This window comes from Mytilus californianus, unplaced genomic scaffold, assembly GCF_021869535.1.
Source record: "Mytilus californianus isolate M0D057914Y unplaced genomic scaffold, xbMytCali1.0.p SCAF_8, whole genome shotgun sequence".
Taxonomy (NCBI): Eukaryota; Metazoa; Mollusca; class Bivalvia; order Mytilida; family Mytilidae; genus Mytilus; species Mytilus californianus.
The window spans coordinates 9,017,020-9,042,264 of record NW_026262734.1 but is presented as its reverse complement, the minus strand read 5'-3'; the positions used below and the strand labels follow the sequence as shown (position 1 = coordinate 9,042,264).

General features: G+C 32.7%; 2 protein-coding genes across 2 annotated transcripts; one reads left to right on the top strand and one right to left on the bottom strand.

Moving 5' to 3' along the window:
• Nucleotides 1-343: 343 nt before the first annotated feature.
• On the top strand, nt 344-18,121 carry LOC127710569 (fibrinogen-like protein 1). The gene is made up of 5 exons (XM_052216518.1): nt 344-720; nt 3,106-3,783; nt 13,326-13,445; nt 13,730-13,867; nt 16,759-18,121. Exons 2-5 carry the CDS (start codon nt 3,225-3,227, stop codon nt 17,184-17,186), a joined length of 1,245 nt encoding a protein of 414 aa, XP_052072478.1. The 5' UTR covers nt 344-720; nt 3,106-3,224; the 3' UTR covers nt 17,187-18,121.
• On the bottom strand, nt 14,780-25,245 carry LOC127710576 (uncharacterized). The gene is made up of 3 exons (XM_052216525.1): nt 25,098-25,245; nt 15,812-16,398; nt 14,780-15,267 (listed from the first exon to the last, which is right to left on the bottom strand). Exons 2-3 carry the CDS (start codon nt 16,365-16,367, stop codon nt 15,185-15,187), a joined length of 639 nt encoding a protein of 212 aa, XP_052072485.1. The 5' UTR covers nt 16,368-16,398; nt 25,098-25,245; the 3' UTR covers nt 14,780-15,184.

Here is a 25,245-nt window from a genome sequence, read left to right as displayed (position 1 = left end):
ATCTTTTCAAAATTGATATACTAATAGATTGCAATCAAAAAAAAAAGAAGTAACTTCTGTGTTTGGATGACTAAACTAACAAATTAATGACGGTAATCAAATTCATATTACATGATTTCTTAATATATACATAAAACCATAATTATACTTATTGGATGTTTTCAATATTATGGCTAACAATGATCTTTGTGTTATCAGCTGACTAACAGAAAATTGATACTTTAAGAATGTATTCGAAATTTTAGCACTTACAAGTGCCAATCAATGTGAACCGATGGTTTATTGACTCAGTTCGAGAGGAGGCGTGGCTTAACTACCTACTATACAGTTTTAAAACTTCTTGCTATATAAACAGTTTATCGCTTCGATATAATGGAAGATCGTTGCTGAGCTCCCAATAGTGATACGTTGCTAGAATAAAATTTCAAATTTCCATTCATTTCCTTTCACGCGTGTATTAACATTACAATACTACAGACGTGGAATTTTATCAGCTGGATACTATATATCAACGTTCTAAGTGTTGCATTTATAAATATGTTCTGCAGAGTTCATTACTTCTAATTGTAATTAAGGACTAGATAATTAATCCTCTACACACCAATACACAAAGAGTGACCACAGACGTGGTTTATTGGTAACAGCTGTCCAGACATTAAACCATAGTACAGTAGCAATGTAGAAGGCAACACAGCCAAATAATAAACCAAATTTTTGAAGGTAAGAAACTTTATTATTTATTTATTTTGTTTATCTATATTTTTCTTTTTCTGCATGTTTCTGTTTGAAATTTAAGATAAATGTCGTAGGCTAACAAGATGCGTTGAAATAGTACAAGGTCAGCAAAAAAAAGAAGCATTAAGTTGTTTAAATTATTTCAAATGCTATAAATTCAAATCATAGACAGCAAAAAATATTCCGACAGGTTTTTGATGTTTAAAGTTATTAATCTCTCGTTACAGAAAGAGGTTTACCACTTGTTGGCACCTAAAAGTAATCATCTAAAATTATATTCTTGATTTGATTTCAAATAAACATGATAAACAATTAGATCAAGGACAGTTGGGGTTTTCGTTAAGATTTTTGTTTGTCGGGTTTTGACTGAGTTTATTCACTTTTGCAATTTTTATGGGCATCCATCATTATGGAAATGGACTTGTATAACGATACATGTTAAATTTATAAATTTATCGTATTGATGAAAGTTTTAAGAACTTTGTTTTTGCTTAAGTATTCCTTGCTTTTGCTACACTCTCGCTACAGTACTCGCCACAGGAGATATTGTAGAATTGAAAACCACGCTTTCACTAGGTTAGTGCCATATCCATAGATGCTATAACTTATTTGGGTAGATTAAGCGTAAAATCTTCCAAAAAATGTCAAAAGTTCGCTATGGCTGTTTGATGATGTCCAGTGATCACAGTGTTTCGATGAAGCATTGAGGTTTGATTCTGAATGAAACCTCACCAGTTGCAGCTTTATGTTTAATTGATTTCATTTCTGACGTTTAATTCAGATTCCAGATTTTATTAACCAAGGCACTGTCTTTTCGTTTAAAATTTGCTACCACTTCTGGATCTGATTTATTGCAGTCGTCATTCAAAACAGACAGGAATCAAACAGCATACAAATAAATATTTCACAAATTTTTACATTAGCAGCACATAAAGAATATTTGAAATCAATAATTTATCACTTGAGGAAGTCAATAAAAACTTTTCAACAACATTAAATAGATAGGCTAATGTAAGGATGAGTTGGCAGAACTTTTACTTTTATTAGATTATGGCGAAGTTATAGTATCATTATCGAAATAACTATCAGTTGTGGAACGTTACGTAGAGTAACATCTTTATATCATCATGGTATATTGTAAAATACTAAGTGCATTTTCTATACAATATGAGAACGAGTTTCACTGCTCGGAAAAAGGTCTAACTTGGAATTCGGACCCCCATTTCCAAAGACCGAGGCTGTTATTAAACGCGTTCTGGTTGCCCGATTGTTTTCATGTCAAACTTTTTCGACTCGTGGTTTCATAATTTCCTTTAGTTTTGATGTGAATGTGTAGATGTACCAAATTTGTTTCATAGTTCCAACATGTACATATATAAGCTATTTTTTTTAGATTTAAATTCTATAATAAATAATGAATTTGGTTAAAGAAGGATAACACATTTGTGTCGGGTTAAATCAACACATTTGACCCTTTGGATAAACATAATTTTACTTTTTATTGCTTACAAAACTAGCATTAATTTATATTTATCTTTAGTCGTAAGATTTTTCAGAAAATTGCTTTCCTTTTATATTGACTTAAACAAGTATTGTACTCTAAAATTTAAACAAATTTGTTTCAATATTTACACATATTTAGTGGGTAGTATAATAAAATGTCTTTTAATACAAACTGTTTCATATAGCACTATCAATATACAAACATAGACAAGAACGAGTTAATCTGAACGCAAACAAAACAAGAATGTTCCCTATTGTGGTCCGGTCCCGATTCTTTACTTAACAATTCCTCTTCAGTCATTGCTATTAATTCAAGGATTATTGGCCACAATAAGAAACACCATTTTACGTTACCTGTTAAATAAACAAAAACAAATCAAGGCACCAGTGCTCTTTAACTTCACGTGACAAGAGGGCTTTTAGTGCCTATTAACACCCTAGGTGTCCCAGATTTGTTTCTCGTGGGTGTACGTCTGCTCCGTAGGTGTTCACAGGTCATTGTTAAAGGCGAGACCCGGTCGTGTTGACAAACATTTCATTTTCATCCAAAAAATAAATCAATCTTTTGTATTGATACGTGACAGGATTAAGAAGTTAAAAGTCTAAAGTGGACCTATCCACAGTCTATTATACTTGGAGTATTAGTCCTGCTGGGTGATGGTCAATTCAATAAAAGCTTCAACGGTGATATGATAACAATGCTAATTTACTTACATACACAATACAGCGGAAGATTATACTCCGATTCATCTACTATAGTCCAGTACAACTCATCCTAGCAATTAAAAACTCTTACGTAGATGGTTTATCATCAAGTTTATTTATAAAATATTAAGACGCTTCTAAATTTTGTACGTTATTTTGTAGATTTCTTATGCTAATGAAGAGTTATCGAAACAGGAAGGAGTATTTCGTAATTCTAATCAACTGTTTTTGATGCAGTAAACTATTTCAATTTAAAGTTCTAAGGAAACATAACATTCAAGATGAGGATTCAACAATTAAGCAGAGCAACATATGTACTTTTTGTTATTGTTTGTGCAGTATTAGGAGCACCCACTGGAAAACCAAAACGAAAAGGGTGTAGGTGTAAAAAGGTTTACAAAGAACTACAAGAAGCATTTGATGCAAAATTCAAGGCGTTTGAAAACAGATTCACAGCAGACTTGCCAAATTTAAATAAAATAGCTAATGAGACAATGAAATTAGCAGAGTACAATGCTAGAATTTCTAAATTATTTGAAAATGTACAGTTTACCCAAGATGCATTGCAAAGAGAAAGTCAGACATTAAAATCTGTTCGAAATCAAATTTCAGAACAGAGGATAAATTTAAAAGATTTGAATAGCAATTTTGCAGTGTTAGACGCTGTTGTTAAAAATTTATCGGACGTTATTGATAGACTAGCGAACATTTCTCCATTACCAGCGCTAAGCAACAAAATCAACCAATTAAACACAGAACCTAAACCGTCAATTCCAGCAACACAACCAACGGAACCTACGAAAGCAACAACGCTACAAGAAATGACGTCATATCCAAAAGGTAATTAAGCTTTTTTTTTCTTTTTAACTTTCAACACTAAAATAAAATTTTTAATTTGAAATGATCGTTTGACATTTAAAGTGGCAGTAACTCTACTCCAGGGATAATTTTTGTTTTGATCATATTCAGAGGTAATCAAATAGGCGTTAGCTTTGCCAAAACTCATGAAATGGTATGGTTTTCTCGTTTAGTAGATCAGAAAAAGTAATTATATTGAGAAATAATGTTGTTAAACCACGGGGTGTTATCATTGTACCTTTACAGACTAGATAATACCAGTTAATTTGAAGTTCTCATCAGAATCAAGAAGCAACCTTGATTTTTGTCTACCACAGTCCGACATTGATTAGGTAATTTTTAATTCGTGTCAGAATTACGCTAAATTTCAAATGGTGGTCTGGAAATCCAAAAATTATACGGTTCTTTGCCAATGTTAGTATATCACTGGGCCAAATATGCTCTGCAAACTGTTTAAATGTATGCCATGTTTCTTTCCCTAATCATTGGTGTCAGCATAGATCTGTAAGGTGAGTCGTATCTAATATATGAAAACCACTTTTCTAGTTACTCCACACAAACATGCCGAACATAGCCGACGATACGGGTTTTTTTCATTGTTGAAGGTTATCCTGTGTTCTATCATTGCTTATATACATTTATTTGAACTTTGGTGGATAGTTGTCTCATTGCCACTCATACCACATCTCGATATTACTTAGAAATTGGAACACGAAGGAATGAATTCTTAAAAGAAGTTACAAAGTAGGATTTTCCAGTATTTTACAGAACATTAATTAAGTTGTTTGGGACAAGAATTTCAAGGGTTAAATGCCACTGCTAGACGATACATCAATTGCAATTTTGTAGACTTATCGATTGGGCAATAATGTGACACTTTGACCTATACATCGTTTATACGGGATAATGCCTCCTTGATTTATCTCTATCTCAGACAAAAGATTTGTTTAAATTAAGTACTGTCACATATTTCCAGTACTTGAATGACAGTTATAGTATTGTACAATAATCAGCGGGGTGAAATATTTTCCAACATTGTGTCATTGCAGAATAAAAGATAGATATCTGTGTTCAACAAAACATGACTCACAAATCTATTGTTTAACTTGTTAAATGCGTAAAAGGAATGTGGAATATTGAATAAGATTGCAATAGATATCTATTCTTCATGCATATTGGGCATGATGATTTTGGATGAGCGGTTAAATCACAATATAATTGTGTTAATGAAAATCAAATATTGCTCTAAAGGTGCTTTTGATGAAATAAAATGCCTCCGATAGTCATAGCACCATCAGAGCACTAATTAAGTTCACTTAACATTCTTTTCTTGCATTTCTTAAGCATCTAAACAAAAAGGTAGTGCGTAGAAATTTCTGGCGGCCATACTTCAAAATTCGGATTTCAAGGACATATATAAAAAGTTAACCTGATTGAAAAGTTCGAAGATGAAAGGAGGTTAACCTAATTATAAACTCATTACACTTAATTTACCACCACGATGTTTGATGCAAGGAAACAATTTTTGATATTTATCAGTTACTGTTAATCAGAATGGTATTATGTCAAACCAGTCATCAACTGATCCAAATACTGTTACTGAATTAGCTATAAAGATGAATACTGATAATAAACAAACGTTTCTTTTTTGTTCAGCTGTTAAAATGTATACAATGATGATTCATATAATTGGGGACATTGTTAATAATTTTTTAACCACTCATTAAATTTAACGAAGCAAATCGATGATATTAGTACGATGTTGTGATACTCTATTCACTTTGTGTGACGCTATTATAGGTAACCTTATCCCGACCATAAAATTATTGTTTTCTAAACAGCTTACAAAATAAACTGTAAATGTGTACGATAAGTTAAATTGAGCATGAAACTTGCTTCAGATAAGTTAAATGGAGCAAATGTGAAGGCTTACACCCCAAAATTACGATTCAGCAATATGTAAGATATCTATGTGTTGATTTCATCAAAAACTAGACGGATTTAAAGTTTTACAAAATCTCAGCGAAAAACTGAGCGGACGATGGGAAAAGAATAAATTGATTTCCCAATTCATGCATAAGTGCTGTCTGAACTAAATATACCAAGTAGAAATCTCAACCAGAGCTAGTGACGTAGAAGTTAGCAAATATAGGTCTCATTAAAACCTTGAACAATGATCAAACCGCTGGTCTTATTTGATTAATTTAAAACAAAACTTGTTTTCATTGAAAAATTGTATATTTAAAAAAACACGTTGTCAGGCACTACAATCTGTTGTTTATATGGTTTGTATTTAAGCACTAAAACGAAGGTTAAAGGAATAAGTACAAATGTTCTTGAAAACTCTAAAGAAAGCCAAAAATTTTGAAGGTTTTTCACAATTATAGCTTGTAAAGTAACTTAATCAAGTACTTCCTTTTCTTATCAGATAAAATGATTTAGTTACTTTTAATGAAATCGAACGTTCAATTATTTGCTTGTAACCTCTTCATGCATGCATACACGAGTGTGCATATGTTCCGAAAACATGATCCAATTGAAAAGACTGCTAGTGCAAGGTTATGTGTGCACGGTATATTTTCAAAAACAAACACTGATATACATTGATCAGTTTCGATTCCGCACAATTGTACATTCATAAGTTTCGATTCCGAACAATTGACAATTTATGTTTTTATGTTTTGATTTTAAACAATTACCGTTTATGTCTATCCAAAAACAAAGAGGGGGTATTGACAATATTCCCTGATAGAGTCAAAAATCTAAACTTTGAAACTGTAAATTTTAGAAAATATTGAAATCATGTGACTTGTTATAATGGCCATGGTGTGAATAAATTTTAGAGGGACCAGGCCCTACTTCCTATTTTCATTGATACCAATAATTAAAAGGGGATTTCTATGTTTGAAAAGATGATCTGATTTCTTCAAATAAAGTTACACTTCATGTTAGATACGTTTAATCATGGAAGTATTATATTGACGTCAATATAATACTTCCATGGTTTAATTAACAAGATATAAACTGATGGCTGTAAGTACTTTGCTTCTCCAACCGTCTAGATTGACAATAAATTGAAAAATTACAGCTTCATGCTTCAGTTGCGGATCCAGGGGTTTGGTGGTGGTGGTGGTGGGGGGGGGGGGGGGGGGGGTGTCTTAGAGGGCGTATGCCCCCTTTGATAGCAAAAAAAATTTAAAATCTCATGTTTTTCACGATATATATAAATTTTTAGTATAAAATCGTCCAATTTTCCCGCATCACTCAGTACAAATGTATATATTCGAGAATTCACCCCCTTTCAACAATCCTGAATCCGCCCCGGAGTTTTAAGTTGTTCTAAAATGCGCAATCTACACAGAATTGACATGCACTGACACAAGGAAATATCATAGCATTCTTTCTTCCCAGAAATCACATTATTCGTAAGAATAACGAGTTACTGAAAGATTTGGCAAGGTCGTTGTATTTGAAGATGTAAACACTAAAGTAAGAGATTAATAAACCGAAATTAACATCATCACATCTGTTTAAAAAATTAGTCTGAATCATCTGATCTGGTGCCATGCCAGGAGTTAGACGCTGAGCGCCCGAAGATGAGGTGTACAACTACTTGTATTGAAATGTCTGCTTCTTTCATTAAGGACCAACTGTTTAATTGCAATATGCTTGGCAGTCTGTAAAGTGTTTAACTTGCAAAACATAGTGTTAGTTTAATGTATTACTGATAGAAGAATGATTGTAAATTTGGAGTTTTTGTAATTAATTTGCAAAGTTATTGAGGCATCAATGATATTAAGATACATAGATTCAATTAAGAATTAAGACATTTGGAAAGACATTGTCTACAAAATAAACGTTAGCACATGGTCACTAGTTATATACCATGGTATACTGTAAAAATGTTACTTTATATTTCAGTCGAAGGTAAACATATATTTTCTAATCGAAACTGAACTAATTACGTGTAATTCTAAGGTTCACACAAAACCAATATAATATTCTATACTCGGTACATCCCGGGGATATGTCCGACTTTTACAGGTGTCAGATTATTATAAATCTAACATGTGTAACAATACCTGTCAGGTATCATTCTAAAGTAAACATTAATGATAATCCGCCTCCATTAAAAGTAAAGAGCACCAAGCGACCTGACAAGACAAAACTGCAATGATCCGATTATTGTTACAGTTTATAAGGCCATTAAAGAAAGTGTAATCGCCATCGCAATCGACCGTTTATCCTAAACCGTAAAGAAAACTGTTTTTTATTTCATATTTTCCATTTTTGATTAAGTTCAGAATTTGTTTTTAAACACAATTGCAAGAATTTATCAAAATAAATGTAAATTTTCAAAACAATTAAAAAAAGAAATCTGAAAAAAAAACAACCCGAAAACTACGTATCAGTAAGAAATTACCTGGAAACTAAATTTCATTGTCTATGGCCTAAGTATTAAGATACCCTCCACAGTGTACGACCACAACATGATTACTGTCACAGCAGGGTTAAATATTTATCACAATATTGTGTGGTTTATATTTACATAATGAAAGGTTGTACAGTTTATACAGTAGAAGTAGTACAAAAAACAAATCCAGTTAATACCCTGGACCTACTGTGTACATTTTGTAATATAACAGTATATGAAAAGTATTATGCAAATTAGTAAAATAACGACATATAAATTAATATAAAATTTCTGCTGATAACCTTTAGTAATTTGCAGTGGGGAATATTGCGATTTGTTTACGAAATTGAAAATTTACAAATGCAATACTTTATTTAAGAAAGACCCAATAAAACATGTGAAAATACAAAAGTACCTTGACTAAACAAGCAACACAACTTGTACATGTATACAATTATTTAGGAGCATCACCTGTCGACATTTGTTTGCATGGATTTGTAGACATTTCAGTAAACAATTGGCGGAGATTAACGTGTATTTAAATACTAAAGTGCAAATGTACGGCGACAGTTGACTCGAGAAATATATTATAATACAAAACAATTTGCAATATTATACCGTATAAAAAAAATACGACCTACCCCATCATAAACATTTACAATAGGTCTTGCTAAATTAAGAATTAATTGATCTGATCCCGGGCTAAGCATGCCGCTCCAATAGTACATAGTATAATATGATAAACTTTGATAAGAAAGATATAAAGGGAAATATTTGGCAATGGATAATTTGATAAAGTTTAATGATCTTAAAAATATTTTATCTTTAAATTAATATAGTTAATAACCTTGAATATAATTAAGATCTGTTTACATCAGATGCCTATATATCACGAAAAATGTCTCGAATCGGAGTCACACACATGCCCGCGATTTTGATTGTGAGCTAAGCTATGTTAAGCCATGGTTATAAAAAATGTGTTTGTGTTCTTTTTTTGGAGACGTGGTAGACAGGACGTGTCCCCGCTTTTAAATAACACAGGAAAGTGATGCGAAGGACTTTTTGCACTTTTTTGCATATTCTTTTTCGACTTTATTTATGTGTGAAAGTATATATGACCTTTACGACCCTGTACAGTACTTTTAACACTCTTCTCCATTTGCCTCCTCCAAACACTGTTTTTATGTGTCTTAATTGGTTTCCACTACAGTGTTTATAATTAGAGTATAATGATCCTTAATGCGTTCTCTTCTTATCAAAAAGTCCCAAAACTATATTTCTCTTACATTCTGCAACCAAATTTCGACTCAAAGCTAAACTATGCGGTCGTTTTAACGTCTTGTTGAATTCACATCTATAAAGACGACCTTCCCAGACAACAGGTTGTACATCGAGATAGTTTCTATGCCTGAAGTAGCTTTAATGTTTACATCAAAAGCAGAGCTGTTACACCATCTTATTACATAAGATCGTAAAGTATTGGCTGAACGTTTGATACAGAAGAACTTTAGACATGTTGTTTCTGTAAATACTAGCTTGTTGATCCAAGGATATACCTATATATTTTTCTTGTAAACATTTGATTCGAGCTTCCTTTTTGGCAAATGTCCTGTCAAATCATAATGTATGGCTGCTAATAATCAGTACTGGCCTTCAACTCTAAGTAGAATACTTTAATCTATAACTGTATAGATATGTCTGTGTGGCTGAATTCGAATTTTGCAATGTGTACATTGAACTTTAGGTGCGCGAGTATTTACTAGAATTAAAGTTTCCATTTCACTATCCCATATTTAGTCCCTTTTAATTAATTGCAAGATTTTGTACATCTTATATGGAAAAGAAGGACTATTATACATTGAACGATGACGCGAAATTCCTTTTGGAACAACACTTTTGTTGCTGTTCACCATCTCAAAGTCACAGGCCTGCAATACGGTGAAAAATCTCACAACTCACTTCAAGACGGTCTCTGTAGCATCGGTTTTCAGCAGATTTCTTTGGTAGATGTGGATGACGCTTTATTTCTGCATTGATAGAAGCGGTGATATTAACAGTTTTACAGACTAAATCTTTTTAATAATGTCATGAGTTGCCCGACAATATCATTGTCAACTGTGATTACAAACCGATGAAATACAAACACCTACAAACATTCAGACAACAACAGAGTACATCAAGATATTTTTTTTAGATAATTTGACAAGAAATATAAATTGCGCAAATTATACGGATTGACTACATGTACAACAATTTTCATAAATAAACAGACTGAAAGATAAAAAGTTATGTAAACACAAAAGAAAAGTTGTCCCAATAATAAATACGCCATAGCTATAAAAATATGAGAGCACACATCTCAAACGCATGGGAAACTTACTAAGACCTCAACAAAGCACAAGACACAAAACTCAATGCAATAAAAAGAGGGAGGAATATAAAAATTCTAAACTTCTTGTAATTTTTCGTCTTTTGCTAAGGTTTGTGTATTGTTTTTACATCGGAAACGAGGCTTTTATACTTATACCGATATTTTAGGTATTGTAAACTACCTGATTGAACTGCATGTCTGGCGTCATATATTCTGATGCTTGAGTTTTGTAGTTAACCAAGTTTAAGTGCCTTCTTTTATTCTTGGCAAAATTAAGCTTCTAAAAATACAATGATTAAAATTCAAATCGAGATTTATATTATAACTTGTCAGAGGGCTAAAATTAAGTACTTCCTTTCAATATGACGCATTACAAAATGATTCGATTGCCGCTAAATACACCTATTACAACAGTTATACGGATGAAATTAAAATTTCATTAACAACAACGTTAAGGATAGGGTCAGATTAAAAGTTAGATATGTCAAAAAGTTCATATCACTTAAAACAAAGGAGATTTATAGACATAAACACTTTAACCAATCATTATACACTTGTTCTAAATTTGTAAGCAGAGGAAGTACGATCGCGACCTCGCCAGAAAACCAAACTATCTGAATTTGTTCTCACACTTTCCAAACAACTGATGACTAGTTTTTCCCCTTAGTGGTCAAATCATTACACGCACCTGTTAGAATCATATACATGTATGAAGATGAAACACCTTGCAGTTTAAGTTCATTAAATCATTTTCTGGTGGAAAAGTTACTTTTTTGGAACTGAGCCTTTTTTTTTTTAAATCTGATCAGATTGTCCCATCTCTACGGTCAAGTTATCTCATTTTCATCTCTATGGTCAAGCGACCACACACCCACAAATACACATGCACCTGGCTGATATAACAGGTTACATGTTATTTGCATTAAATGCATGATATGGCAACTATCCTTGGTATGAGTTTCAAGAAGATGAATATCACACATGGAGAATCAACGTTTTTGTAGCAAGATAAGATTACAAGTATATATAAGTAAGACATTTTCTGAGATTTAATTATTTCCCATGGGCATGCCAGGCGTTATTTTAACATTCCAAATGATATTCAAGGTATATTAAGTACATAAGTGAAAGGTGAGCGGAGGTTTCTGAACTTGTGGTTCGTTTCTTTTAATGGAGGTTAGAATAACATCTACAGACTATTGAGATAAGAGTTGGTTTTATAATCAAATTGTTCTTGATTACCTTTTGATTGTTGGTCAGCTTTGGTTTTTGTTTACTGTTGAAATATAAATGATAATTTGTATGAGGCATGAAGGAACAGCCGAAACAAACTTTGGTTTGAATGTGTTGTTGTGTTAGTGGTCCATCATTGCAGATCTAGTCGTAGAGCAATAAGGAAATACTAAACTGAGTTTGTTTATCTATACTCTCTATGCATGTACACATCCTGTTACCGGTTATCGGTACGACAGATACAATAGAGTCTGTGTTCCCGACTGCAATAAAATAATTGTTTTGTCTGTCGGGTAGAGCAGATTTAAGTTTCCGATTGCCGTTGCAATAACATGAACTTTTCAATCGTGTTGCATCTGCCTTACCGATAGCAGCTAATAGGGTATGAAATATAAATTATTTTTTTAACGATTTTTTTTTCTGCACACGAGTCCGATCGAATGCACGATTAAATGTAAAACGTTCACTTATAAATATGAAAACTGCAGAGTAATATGTAAATCAGTTACCACCAAGAACGTCTGTTATATAATCATCAAATTATCTGTTCATTATTGGCTTACCACAAATATGTACGGAGATGACTTAACCATAGTGTTATGCTTGTCTGTACTTATTTCAAAAGGTGGGTTCACAGTATGCTTTCATAACATTTCCTTTGATAACAAAGTTTTGGAAAATCTTCCAACAATAACTGTTGTCACTGTTAGCAACATGATTATATAAATAATGAATAACCACGACTAATTTGTACTTCTGTCGGGTTATATTACCAATCATAAACTGAACATTATCAAATACCAAGCTGTGTGCGTTTTATGAATGCAAAACGCAACTACGGAAGTTTTACACGGACTAAAAATATACTAAATAGTTTATTGAACGATTTCATGAAATTTTTATTTATATAAGCTGTGATTGACACCATTAACAAAAGAACTATGGACATTTATGAGAAAAATAGAAAGTATTCTTATTTAACTAAGTTTATTAAACACGTTTCTATATATTTATTGTTATTTGGGTACCTTCTGTACCACGGCTCCATTACAGCTGCTGGTATTTTGCCAAACCACTGACCTCACTCTATCTATTTATCCTAAATGTTTTTGTGACCCGTGGATAGTAAGCAAGCCATGGGTGTAATTCGTTTTTGTTGTAATTGACATTTTTTTCAAAACAAAGAGCTCGTGGTCTTTCTCAAATGTTTACGGAGTGGATAAAATTCTAGGCGTGATTGGTTAAGAATCCTTTGAAATGAACAGATAGTGCGTCAAACAAAGATTAAAATCTTGATTTGATATAAAGTATCATAAAATTGAAATATTGATAAATGTTTTAAAAGTGTCTGATTTTTATCTTTATAGATTTTTTTGTACATAAAAAAACCATCAATATGCTTCTATTCACGAAAGAAAGAGATCAGTACTTTTAAATAACTGAATTATTAATCAAAGGGGAGTAACTCTACTCAAAATATCAAACGTTTACATCTTATAATTTCAGATTGTCATGAGGTGCACAAATCTGGTGGAATGAAATATGAAGGGGATTACTACATTATGATCAAACCAGACAAATCACCAAAACCTTTCAAAGTACTCTGCAAAGTAGTCAACGGCACAGGTTTGTTTATTACCTACTAAATATTTCTTCAAAGTGAAAGTTTTCATCTCTACAATCATCAGAAAAGTTTAAACTCAAGCTAAAAGAGAAGATACTTCCTGTCTTGACATTTTCCAATATTTCTAAGATTTTAAATGATTAAAGTGTTTATTAGGTATCATGTCTGAGAACTGAAATGAGATCGTCTGCTTTTACTCGCGTAGTTCAGCATATCCGTGACGTAGGTCTTTGCGTATTATTGTTTTGTCTATTTGAATAAAGCAACTTGATTACTTTTTTTCTAGGCTGGACAGTGATTCAGCGGAGGCAAGATGGATCGGTTGATTTTTACAGGAATTGGCAAGATTATAAAACAGGATTTGGTAATCAAAATGGAGAGTTTTATCTTGGCAACGAACATATACATCACCTTACATCTCAAGGTAAGATATAGGCATCAGATTACAGGTTGTGTATTTTTTCCAATACAGTGAAACCCGATTTAAAAACCCGGACTTTACTAGGTTATAATTTTATAATAGAAACGCGACTTTAGCATTAAACAAACATACAATTTGCACTTTATTAAGGATTAACAAAAGTAGAAAATGGCTGACAGATTAACGCCATGTTTGTAATAAGTTATTCTTAATTAATTAATCGAAATAATTTAAAAATACGAAGGCTATGAGTGACATATAGTTTTTTGCATCCTCGTCTTTTGATCTTTGGGGGAGTGAACATACCACATATCAATGTTTGTATGCGTTACTTCAGTTCCTAGATAGTCCGCTTTACCTTGTACGATTTCATTTTACACACAAAAGTCACGTGATAACGTCAGAAATAAATGCAGTGTTGGGATATTAACAACAGCTTCTGCATGAAAACTTCAACATAAGGGCTATTTCACACTACGGTTGGTTTTCATCAGGATGAGGGGTTAAAATAGAACAGCGTGATCGGCTTTTTTAAGTGGAAATCATTTTAAAATTTTACATTTGCATAATTCGCCTGTGTAAAAAAAACTAGGTGGATGCATAGAAAAGTATCACGTGATACGACTTTTTCAATCTCCACATTGAAACAAACAACTATGCAGGAATTTTCCTGATAATTGTTAAGAAGATCATTGTTAAAAGATAAATGGTACCTCATACTCTTTTATTTGTAACACTTACATATATGTACTTTTAATGCTATTTGTAAACTATATTGCCATTACCATTTATAATAAAGGCGTTAGTGTTAATGAATTTGTATTCGAAAGTTGATTATTATGTCTAAAATGATCAGAATCGTGAATCCTTTCATGTAATATACACGATCCATAACAGGGAAAGCGAACTGATGTGAAAAATATTTCATAACTTTATTAAATAAAATAATCAGAATACATGTTATTCTGAATAATAGATACAACAGAAATCGAGTTTTGTAAATTAAATATCGAACAGTAGGGGAGGCACATCGCATAGAAAGTACTATATAATCGTGTTTGTTCGGCAAAATCCTTGTGCTTAGTTGAGTTTCATGGTATCAGATAATAATCAAGAAAGCAACAGCAATATAGGTATTTCGTTAAAAATACAATACTTGGTTCCACAAAAATTGGTACCGTATAAACACTTTTACAGTTAATTTAGATTAATAAATAAATAATTGTAGTTTTTAAAGTTCGGTTAACATTGACACTGTAAAGTTTCTAGAACGTCAAATAAGAATCGTTTGTTGGGCCATCTTTACGCTGCTGATAAAGATCAAATTGTGTTATCGGCCTGTCTGGATGCTTGGACATTTCTTTTACCGTAATTAACGTTGAAATTGTATACTTGACCATCCTCTGAAAAGAAATTTTCGATCATGTTAAACATTTTTTAGTTGAAACTATATATATATATGTTTTAAACGTGAAGTAAATAAAGTTAAAGGAACGCACTTCTTTTCTCAGTTCGAAATTCATAAAGCTACATATTACATTCCATATGAGATAGGGTTTATTTTCTTCATTGTTCGAGGCCGTTTTTTCACCTTTAGTATAGTTAACATCCATCTCGTTTGATCTTAGATGCATAGTTGTCTCATTGGCAATTATACCACAACCCCGTATTTTTATATTGTCAGCTCTTTACCATCTAATCTTAAAGTCCTGTCCTGTTCATTAAAACCTCACGTTTCATATTACTTTTTAACGTTTTCTTTTCATAAATTGGTTCATAAAACCTATCGTTCAGTAAATTACATAATGCTTCTTTTTCAATCTAAATATTCAAGCTAATGTATAATGACATATATTTCTGATTGGTTTTACCTTTGCTATTTTAATGTCAAAAGGATAAAAAAGTCAAAACTATATATGTCATATAGATCTAAAACTCTTAACTTACTTGGATCGACATATCTTCCTCTGAATTCACGCGAATCTAAAGTCCTTGGTCGTCCTCCTGTATGGAGTCTGTTGACTGATTTTTCTGAACGAGCTCGTCTAAAATCAGGACCATGGCTTTCCCAACGACTTGGGTCAACTGGTGCTGAAAATGGTCCTTTTGTTCTTTCAACTGTTTTTGAAGGGCTCGCAAATGGAGGAGCAGTTCTGGTCACATGACCATCTGGCTCTTCTGCTATAGCACTAAGTTTCCCGCTTTTTAGTGAATCGCGGTCGTCAGATAAGTCTTCTCTTCCTATAACTGTGTTAGCAGTCCAAGGATAAGTGAACACAGATTGTTGAGCTGGTTGTATATATGTTGACTGCTCATGACCGCACTTAAGTTCATCATAAATCATAGATGGCCGAAATTTACTGCTGGTTGAAGGAAAACAATGGCATACATTTGGATCAAAGTCTTCATCATAAATACTGTTTCCGTCTGCGTCAACTTTTAATACGTTAACCTCAATTCTAGGCTGTTCTTTCCTCTGAACAGGGAATCGTTTTGTTGACATCACGTTCTGTGATACTAAGAATCATTATCATCTGTAAATAAATCAGAACGTGTTACAATATTTTTGTAGATACAAGCACGCTTTAAAATATCGTCTTGTAGATATTACCAAATGAATCAGTAAATATTGCTATAAAAGAAATAAGTAATATTAAAAGTCACTAGTCACCAGTATTTACACATACTACTTATTTTTATTCTGATTGTGTAGAGTTTGTTTAATTACATTTGTATCAATACATACTTATACAACACTTTGAATAAGTTTTGATACAGTTCTTTGATGGATACGATTTTGAAAGGGGTATTTGAACCGGTTTGATATTCAGTCAATTATTCCTTATCGCTCTTCATAATGAAAACGAGGTTAAAATTTAAATGTTCTATTTCAGGTGATTACAAACTGCGCATTGACATGGAAGAATGGAATGGCAAGAAATACTATGCAGTTTATGACATTTTCCGTACAGCAGACGAAAATGACAACTACCGCTTGCACATTACTGGTTACCATGGTACAGCGGGTGACTCCATGACAACAATGCGTGACGACCATAATGGTATGCAATTCAGCACGTATGACCGTGATAACGATAAACGATCACTGAACAACTGTGCCGTACATTATCGGGGAGGATGGTGGTACTCGGATTGTTTCGAATCTAACCTTAACGGTCGATATTACACAGAAGGACAACACAACGATTTATTCCGAAGGAACGGTATCCAATGGAATAGTATTCATTATAATTCGTCGCTCAAATTTGTTGAAATGATGATTATGCCATCAGATGGCTCAATGAATAATAATCATATTTGAGAAAGAAACTACTGACAAATTTAAAGTGTAAACAGCGTTTTAATATGAGATTAAACTATTCTCAACTAGTCTGACCTAAAAAAAAAAACGAGACTTGCTGACCACACTCTAAATAGAAATGATACTTCGCCTTCTAACAGTTCAAGGTTATCGCCCTCTATTTCCATAACGACAAAGACGTTTTACACTTGTTTATTCAACATTCAGATGGGTTTTAATGAAATTTGTGAAGGTTGTGAAACCATGTGATATTAAAAAACGCAGACATTTCTTGTTTTGTGATAAATATATTATTTATTATTTACGAAATAGTGCTCCAAGAGAAAGACTGTTAAAGTACTTTTTAACAAAATGTTTCGAAAGGACGAAATTGCATTGCAATGTCTAACAGACATTCACAGTTAAATAGAATCTTAGTGTGTTAAAAATCATGCCATTTTGTACGAAAGTTCACTCATTAGCATATTTTGTTTGTTTGTAATATTTGCAGCTGGTATAGAGTAATTACTGTACATTCACACATACTGTTTTATTTATTTTCCTACCAGCATTTTTCATTGTTGTATTCATTTACTTGGCATCAAAACTTATTTCATTTATAATGCTTCACTGCCATATGACCTTTGAACTCAAAGAAAAAAGTTGGATTACATAACTTGTAATTTTTGGCACTAGACGTTTACATAATATAATAATAACTAATGTAGCAGTTAAAGAAACAAACAGTTGAAATTAAAGACAGTTTTTATTTCTATAGGCACTGTGTCTCCTGTAAACGCTACTAACAAGAAGTTGTAATTATAATGTGTATATATATAAGTGTAAATTAACAGTATTGTTTTTGTTTAGCACTGTAAATAAAAAGGTGCCTATACGATTTATACATATGTTGATACGGGTAGTACGAACATTAAAGCTAGATACCTGATGTTAAATTGACTTCAGTGTTTTAATTGTATACACACATACACATACACACACACAAGCACATTACTATTTTAAAATAATATTATTTAGTAATTTTCAGTTCTTATGAATTACAAGAGATGTGGGATGTTTCAATGAGAAAGCAAATCTAAAAACAATAAAACCAGGGCAACATTCGGTCATCAGCAGTTGACATAAATTATATAGATCATCATTCGATCGTCAACAGTATAGACATATACAGGGAACCAATTTGTTCTCAAATATGAACATCTACAGGGGAAATTTTGGTCGTCAACAGCAGACATCTACAAGGCAACACTCGGTCGTCAGCAGAAGACATTTACAGGACAATATTCATTCAAGAACAAACATGTTTCTGTATGATTTGTCTAGCTCTAAAGCATCAAATAATTTCCTTCACCATTACACGATACGCCTTGTCACAAAAAAGTTGATCAATTTTGTTTTTCTGAAAAAAAAGTTTCCATGCGCGATCGAATCTGGGAATTGAAGGTTCAAATTAAACTTACCTTTAAAAGATCTTAAGAAACGACAGTATATAGAAATGTTATTGCAGCTACACGTATTTCACTTAACTATGAAATAGTTTTTATGAACAAAAACAAAGCAAATATAGCTCAAATCAATATTTCATTTAACACAGCAGGGTTTTGACAGTTACATGACAATCAAATTGTCATCATAGATCTTCAACTGGCAACAGGACCATGGAAAGTAAAGAACGTTGAAAATGAATTTAATCAATAATATTTGATTCCAACAAACAATATAGTAGGAATGTGAGAACTGAGTATTAAGTGTTTTTTTTTTAATTTTGAAATACACAGCTTCCATTTCGACTATTCAAGTTTGAAGAGCATTAGAAATCGAAAATCCGAAAAGTTGTGTCAAATAAGGCTACAAGGCAACCTATACCTGGGGTAGACAAACCTTAGTGTTTCGAATAATTCGACATTTTATAAACAGTAAAATAGAAAAATGAACATATCAATGATATTTCATGTCAACACAAAAGCACTGACTACTGGGCTGGTGATACCCTCGGGGACGAAACGTCCACCAGCAGTGGCATCGACCTAGTGGTTGTAAAAGCTCATCAAAGATAACAGGCTAATAAGTAGACTTTTATAAACTCGAGCATGTTATTTTGTAGTGTTTACATGGGTGATATGCGTGTTCGGACGAGTATGAGTTGGTAGACTTCTGCCCTCTTGCAATACCATTTTTCAGTTAAAAAACTTAAGAACGTATGGTTGTTAGAAAGAAGAAGAGAGATATAAGTAAATTATGAGAAATCTAATAACACAAGTTCACCAAAATAATTATCTTCGTATACGGTCTTTAGCATGATAATCTATAAATCGCCTCGATTCTAGACGAGCTGAAAATATTCCATATAAACAACCTAACATTTCAGGGTCAGATCCAGGATTTTGGAAAGCGAGTGCGCAAATTTTACAGAACGATAGAAATACCGTCTACCGTAGCGAGGCGAACACATTTTGGAAGATTTTATGTTAAATAAATGATATAATTTCCAATCAAAAGGGGGCGTACTCCCACTTCGCCCTTCCCCATGAATCCGCCACTGCACAGTTGATTCTCAACAGACACACAGGAACACCCACCATTAACATTCATGAATTGGACCATGTGCATAAATATAGATATCTACTTCAATGAAAAAAACTTGATTCAATATCAATGCGAGAATTGTTTCTGTATACGCTTTCCAATGGATCAAAAACTAAATAAAGGTATCATACAATGCTCGGTTTAACTTATCCAATTTATGGTTGTTTTCTTTAATCTTCCAAATATTTCTCCTAAGGGTTCATGTTAATATATTAAAGGGAAGGACAGTAGTCCCTCCACAAAGATGAAATGATATGTAATATTATGTACACACTTACTTGTTAATATGTGTGATATTACATTAAATTCCAAATTGCATGACTGAAGCGTTAAGATTTTTGTCATATAATACGCCATTACAAAATCTGAATTTCAAAACAAGCTTCATAAAATGATTAGAATATATTTCAAAACACTGAAACAGTCTTCTCAATAATCAATAGTAAGAAGAATTCCACCAGTAATTAGATTCGGACATGCAAAATGCACAAGACATTTTACTCATTCACGACTAATCATTTGTGTTTCGTCTTTAAACATATGATATGCCAAGTTTGACATCCACTTGTAAACATCGGGCACCCTAAGGTAAATAATTTGAATTCAAGAAAACTAATGGCATTCTAGAATACAAATTCTAATTATGAAGACAATTGATTATTGACTTTGTGTTAGACTTTATTGACCGTTTCTTTGTTATATATAACATAAGGACAATAGTTTTCAGTCCTGATCAGATTAATCCCAGGAAAACTTGAGAAAAAATTATACTACATAGAATACTCTGTCGTAGGATTGCTATCTCCTTGAATCCATATTCGTGAAGTCAATGAATAAAAGGGCAAATAATGACAGTTACACACATATAGAATGTGCTTATACATACAAAAGAGTATAGGAATCCCCAATATATTGGACAGTGCAACAGACAATCAACACCGAAAAAATCATGAGACATACAATCACAGTAAACAACACATGGCCAAGAAATTAGATATGTTTAAATTATATGACCTCAGAATTGTTATTACATTTAAGTGCCTACGGTTAGATGGTACACTGCAGATAGTTGTAAGGTATAGCAATTTTACGGTTAGATGGTACAGATAGTTGTAAGGCATAGCAATGCTACGGTTAGATGGTACAGATAGTTGTAAGGTATAGCAATGCTACGGTTAGATGGTACAGATAGTTGTAAGGTATAGCAATGCTACGGTTAGATGGTACAGATAGTTGTAAGGTATAGCAATGCTACAGTTAGATGGTACAGATAGTTGTAAGGTATAGCAATGTTACGATTAGATGGTACAGATAGTTGTAAGGTATAGCAATGCTACGATTAGATGGTACAGATAGTTGTAAGGTATAGCAATGTTACGGTTAGATGGTACAGATAGTTGTAAGGTATAGCAATGGTACGGTTAGATGGTACAGATAGTTGTAAGGTATAGCAATGTTACGGTTAGATGGTACATATAGTTGTAAGGTATAGCAATGTTACGGTTAGATGGTACATATAGTTGTAAGGTATAGCAATGTTACGATTAGATGGTACAGATAGTTGTAAGGTATAGCAATGTTACGGTTAGATGATACAGATAGTTGTAAGGTATAGCAATGTTACGGTTAGATGGTACAGATAGTTGTAAGGTATAGCAATGTTACGGTTAAATGGTACAGATAGTTGTAAGGTACAGCAATGTTTCCAAAAAAATATTATGCTCATCAAGCTCGATTCTATATAATGCAAATTCTGGCGATTCACAACTCATTTTTCCGTTCTCATACGAAGTTTCGAACTGATGAATGTAACAATAAATATAAATGTGATACCTTTAACGTTTTTATATCCAAAGAGTTTCATTGTGGTAAACTTGTCGGAAGAAGACCCAATTGTGGAAAGGTATCAGGCATTGAAAACAAAGCTCTATAACATATAGGAGACTGGGTTTAAACACTTCTGTAAACGTTCGGGACATGAAGCTCTATAACATATAGGAGATAGGGTTTAAACACTTCTGTAAACGTTCGGGACATGAAGCTCTATAACATATAGGAGATTGGGTTTAAACACTTCTGTAAACGTTCGGGACATGAAGCTCTATAACATATAGGAGATAGGGTTTAAACACTTCTGTAAACGTTCGGGACATGAAGCTCTATAACATATAGGAGACTGGGTTTAAACACTTCTGTAAACGTTTGGGACATGAAGCTCTATAACATATAGGAGATTGGGTTTAAACCCTTCTGTAAACGTTCGGGACATGAAGCTCTATAACATATAGGAGATATGGTCTAAACACTTCTGTAAACGTTCGGGACATGAAGCTCTATAACATATAGGAGATAGGGTTTAAACACTTCTGTAAACGTTCGGGACATGAAGCTCTATAACATATAGGAGATTGGGTTTAAACCCTTCTGTAAACGTTCGGGACATGAAGCTCTATAACATATAGGAGATAGGGTTTAAACACTTCTGTAAACGTTCGGGACATGAAGCTCTATAACATATAGGAGATTGGGTTTAAACCCTTCTGTAAACGTTCGGGACATGAAGCTCTATAACATATAGGAGATAGGGTTTAAACACTTCTGTAAACGTTCGGGACATGAAGCTCTATAACATATAGGAGATTGGGTTTAAACACTTCTGTAAACGTTCGGGACATGAAGCTCTATAACATATAGGAGATATGGTTTAAACACTTCTGTAAACGTTCGGGACATGAAGCTCTATAACATATAGGAGATTGGGTTTAAACACTTCTGTAAACGTTCGGGACATGAAGCTCTATAACATATAGGAGATTGGGTTTAAACCCTTCTGTAAACGTTCGAGCCATGAAGCTCTATAACATATAGGAGATTGGGTTTAAACACTTCTGTAAACGTTCGGGACATGAAGCTCTATAACGTTCGGGACATGAAGCTCTATAACATATAGGAGATTGGGTTTAAACACTTCTGTAAACGTTCGGGACATGAAGCTCTTTAAACACTTCAGTAAACGTTCGGGACACGACTTCGACCTGATGCAACATTGGTTTAATGTCACTGATTTATTTCTAATAATTAATGTTCTCTCCAAAGCCAGCATTATAAATGTTATAAAAAATAACCTTGGTGCAGAACAACATCAAAGAACAAATGAAAAATGCAATAGAAGGATGTTCGCTGTCCAAGGCGGCCATCTTGTTATTACTATTTTGAGCTCATCTGTCTTTTCAAAAAAATTTAATAGTAGTATAGCATATAAATTCTCCGGTAACTCATACTTTTTGTATAGCAAAATATACATATCTTCATTATTTCTTTAGCAAATGACTTTTGATATAGAGCTACTATTTGAAAACCTAGTCCTTTTGAAATCTTATGATCAATAAATAGAAAGTTGTACTGAAATGTATATGACTTAAGACTAGTTTTTCTCCTAAGATAAATTTTGAAAACAGTCACAGGCAAAATAACATTTGTTGTAAATATCAAGATGCTATATTTACCTGAAAAGAACATTTCCTCATAAATACAATGTGTGCACTGCAATCACGAGTTTACTGACGGTAATAAATTAGAAAAGTTTATTATAGTACTTTAAAACTCATAAACATGTTTAACAATCTGTTTTATAACAAAGCACTTTAAGAAACTGATTAATAATTCTTAAACATTGAAATCATTTTAGAAAATCAATAGATCATAAGAAAACAGTTGTTGATTAGGAATTCCATGGTAAAACGTTAATTCATCACACAATTTTAGCTAGAGAAATGTTAGTTCATCATATCATTATGGACAGTAAACATTTTAAGACTAGTAGGATGTCAATTAATTATTCCTTTACTTACTTATTAATAATTAACACCAGAGTTAAAAAATTGACATTCAAGAGATTTTTTAACAAAATATTTTTCAAGGCAATTTACCGAATGTGTTCAGTAAATCATTCATAGAATAACTGAACGTCATTGAATGATTATAGGTTGATTAAGATGTTATGCTTACAAACTGTTGGAAAGAATTTTGGTATCTAACGTGCCCAATGAAGCTTTTTATTTCATGAGCATGTTTTTCAGTGGTTTTCGTTGATTACTGTATGTTTACAAAAAAAAGTAAAATCACAAAAATACTGAACTCCGAGGAAAATTCAAAAAGAAGTCCCCAATCAAATGGCAAAATAAAAAAAAAAAAAAAACGCATCAAACGAATGGATAACAACTGTCATATTCCTGACTTGGTACAGGCATTTTCTTATGTAGAAAATGGTGGATTGAACCTGGTTTTATAGTTTTACAAACAGTTGGAAAGAATTTTGGTATCTAACGTGCTCAATGAAGCTTTTTATTTCATGAGCCTGTTTTTCAGTGGTTTTCGTTGGTTGCTGCATGTCTCATATATATATAATTGAGAATGGAAATGGGGAATATGTCAATGAGACAACAACCAGACCAGAGAGCAGAAAACAGCCGAAGGTCACCAATGGGTCTTCAATGCAGCGAGAAAATCCCGCTCCCGGAGGCGGGCTTCAGCTGGTCCCTAAACAAAATTGTGTACTAGTTCAATGAATATGGACGTCACATCTGTCTTTCGTAAATATTTTTGTCCTAAATCAGGCTGTTGGTTTTTTTCTTTCGAATTGTTTCACAATTTGTCATTTCGTGGTCTTTTATTGCTTACTATATGGTATGGGTTTTGCTCATTGATGAAAGCCGCACGGTGACCTATAGCTGTTTTAACATCTACGTCATTTGGAATCCAGTTAAAGGTTGTCTAATTGGCAATCATACCACATATCTCTAATTAATATTGTTCCAGAAACATCTAGTGTGCGCCCTGAAATTGGTATTATACGTTCTTATTCAAGATAGTCCTATTTTAGTAACGAAACATTTAAAATCCTTGACAGCTAATTTTCTTTTGATGTACATTCAGTACTAATTAAAAAATGAAAAATAGTTTGACATCCACTTTAAAGTTAAGTAGTAACTTTATATTCGTCAAACATACTACTAATACGGTACTTATCCTATAGTGTCAAATGGTGTCTGTTCGGTTACCCTAGTAAGATGTATACTTAGTATTTCGGAACCTTTCAAGGAAATAACAGACTAGTTCAGATCATGAAAATTTAAACTTTTACATTTTGTGACCTTATTGTCCCCAGACACTGACTTTATTTGTAATACGTTATTTCTACATATACAACGAAGACTCTTGCACATAATAAACAGTGGGTAAATCTAGAATAAAATAAAGAAAAGAAAAGAAAAGCTATCAATTATATATCTTTCTTGAGATTTGTCTTTCTATCTAATAACTTACCTAAAATGTCTACATTTTCCTTGTAATTTGTTATGTTTCCATTGAAGTATACATGACTATGGATGTCATTTGGATAGGTAAACATACACAATACTTTGATCAAATTTGAAAGGGTACATTATATATGTGTAAGACGTCGATTTTAAAA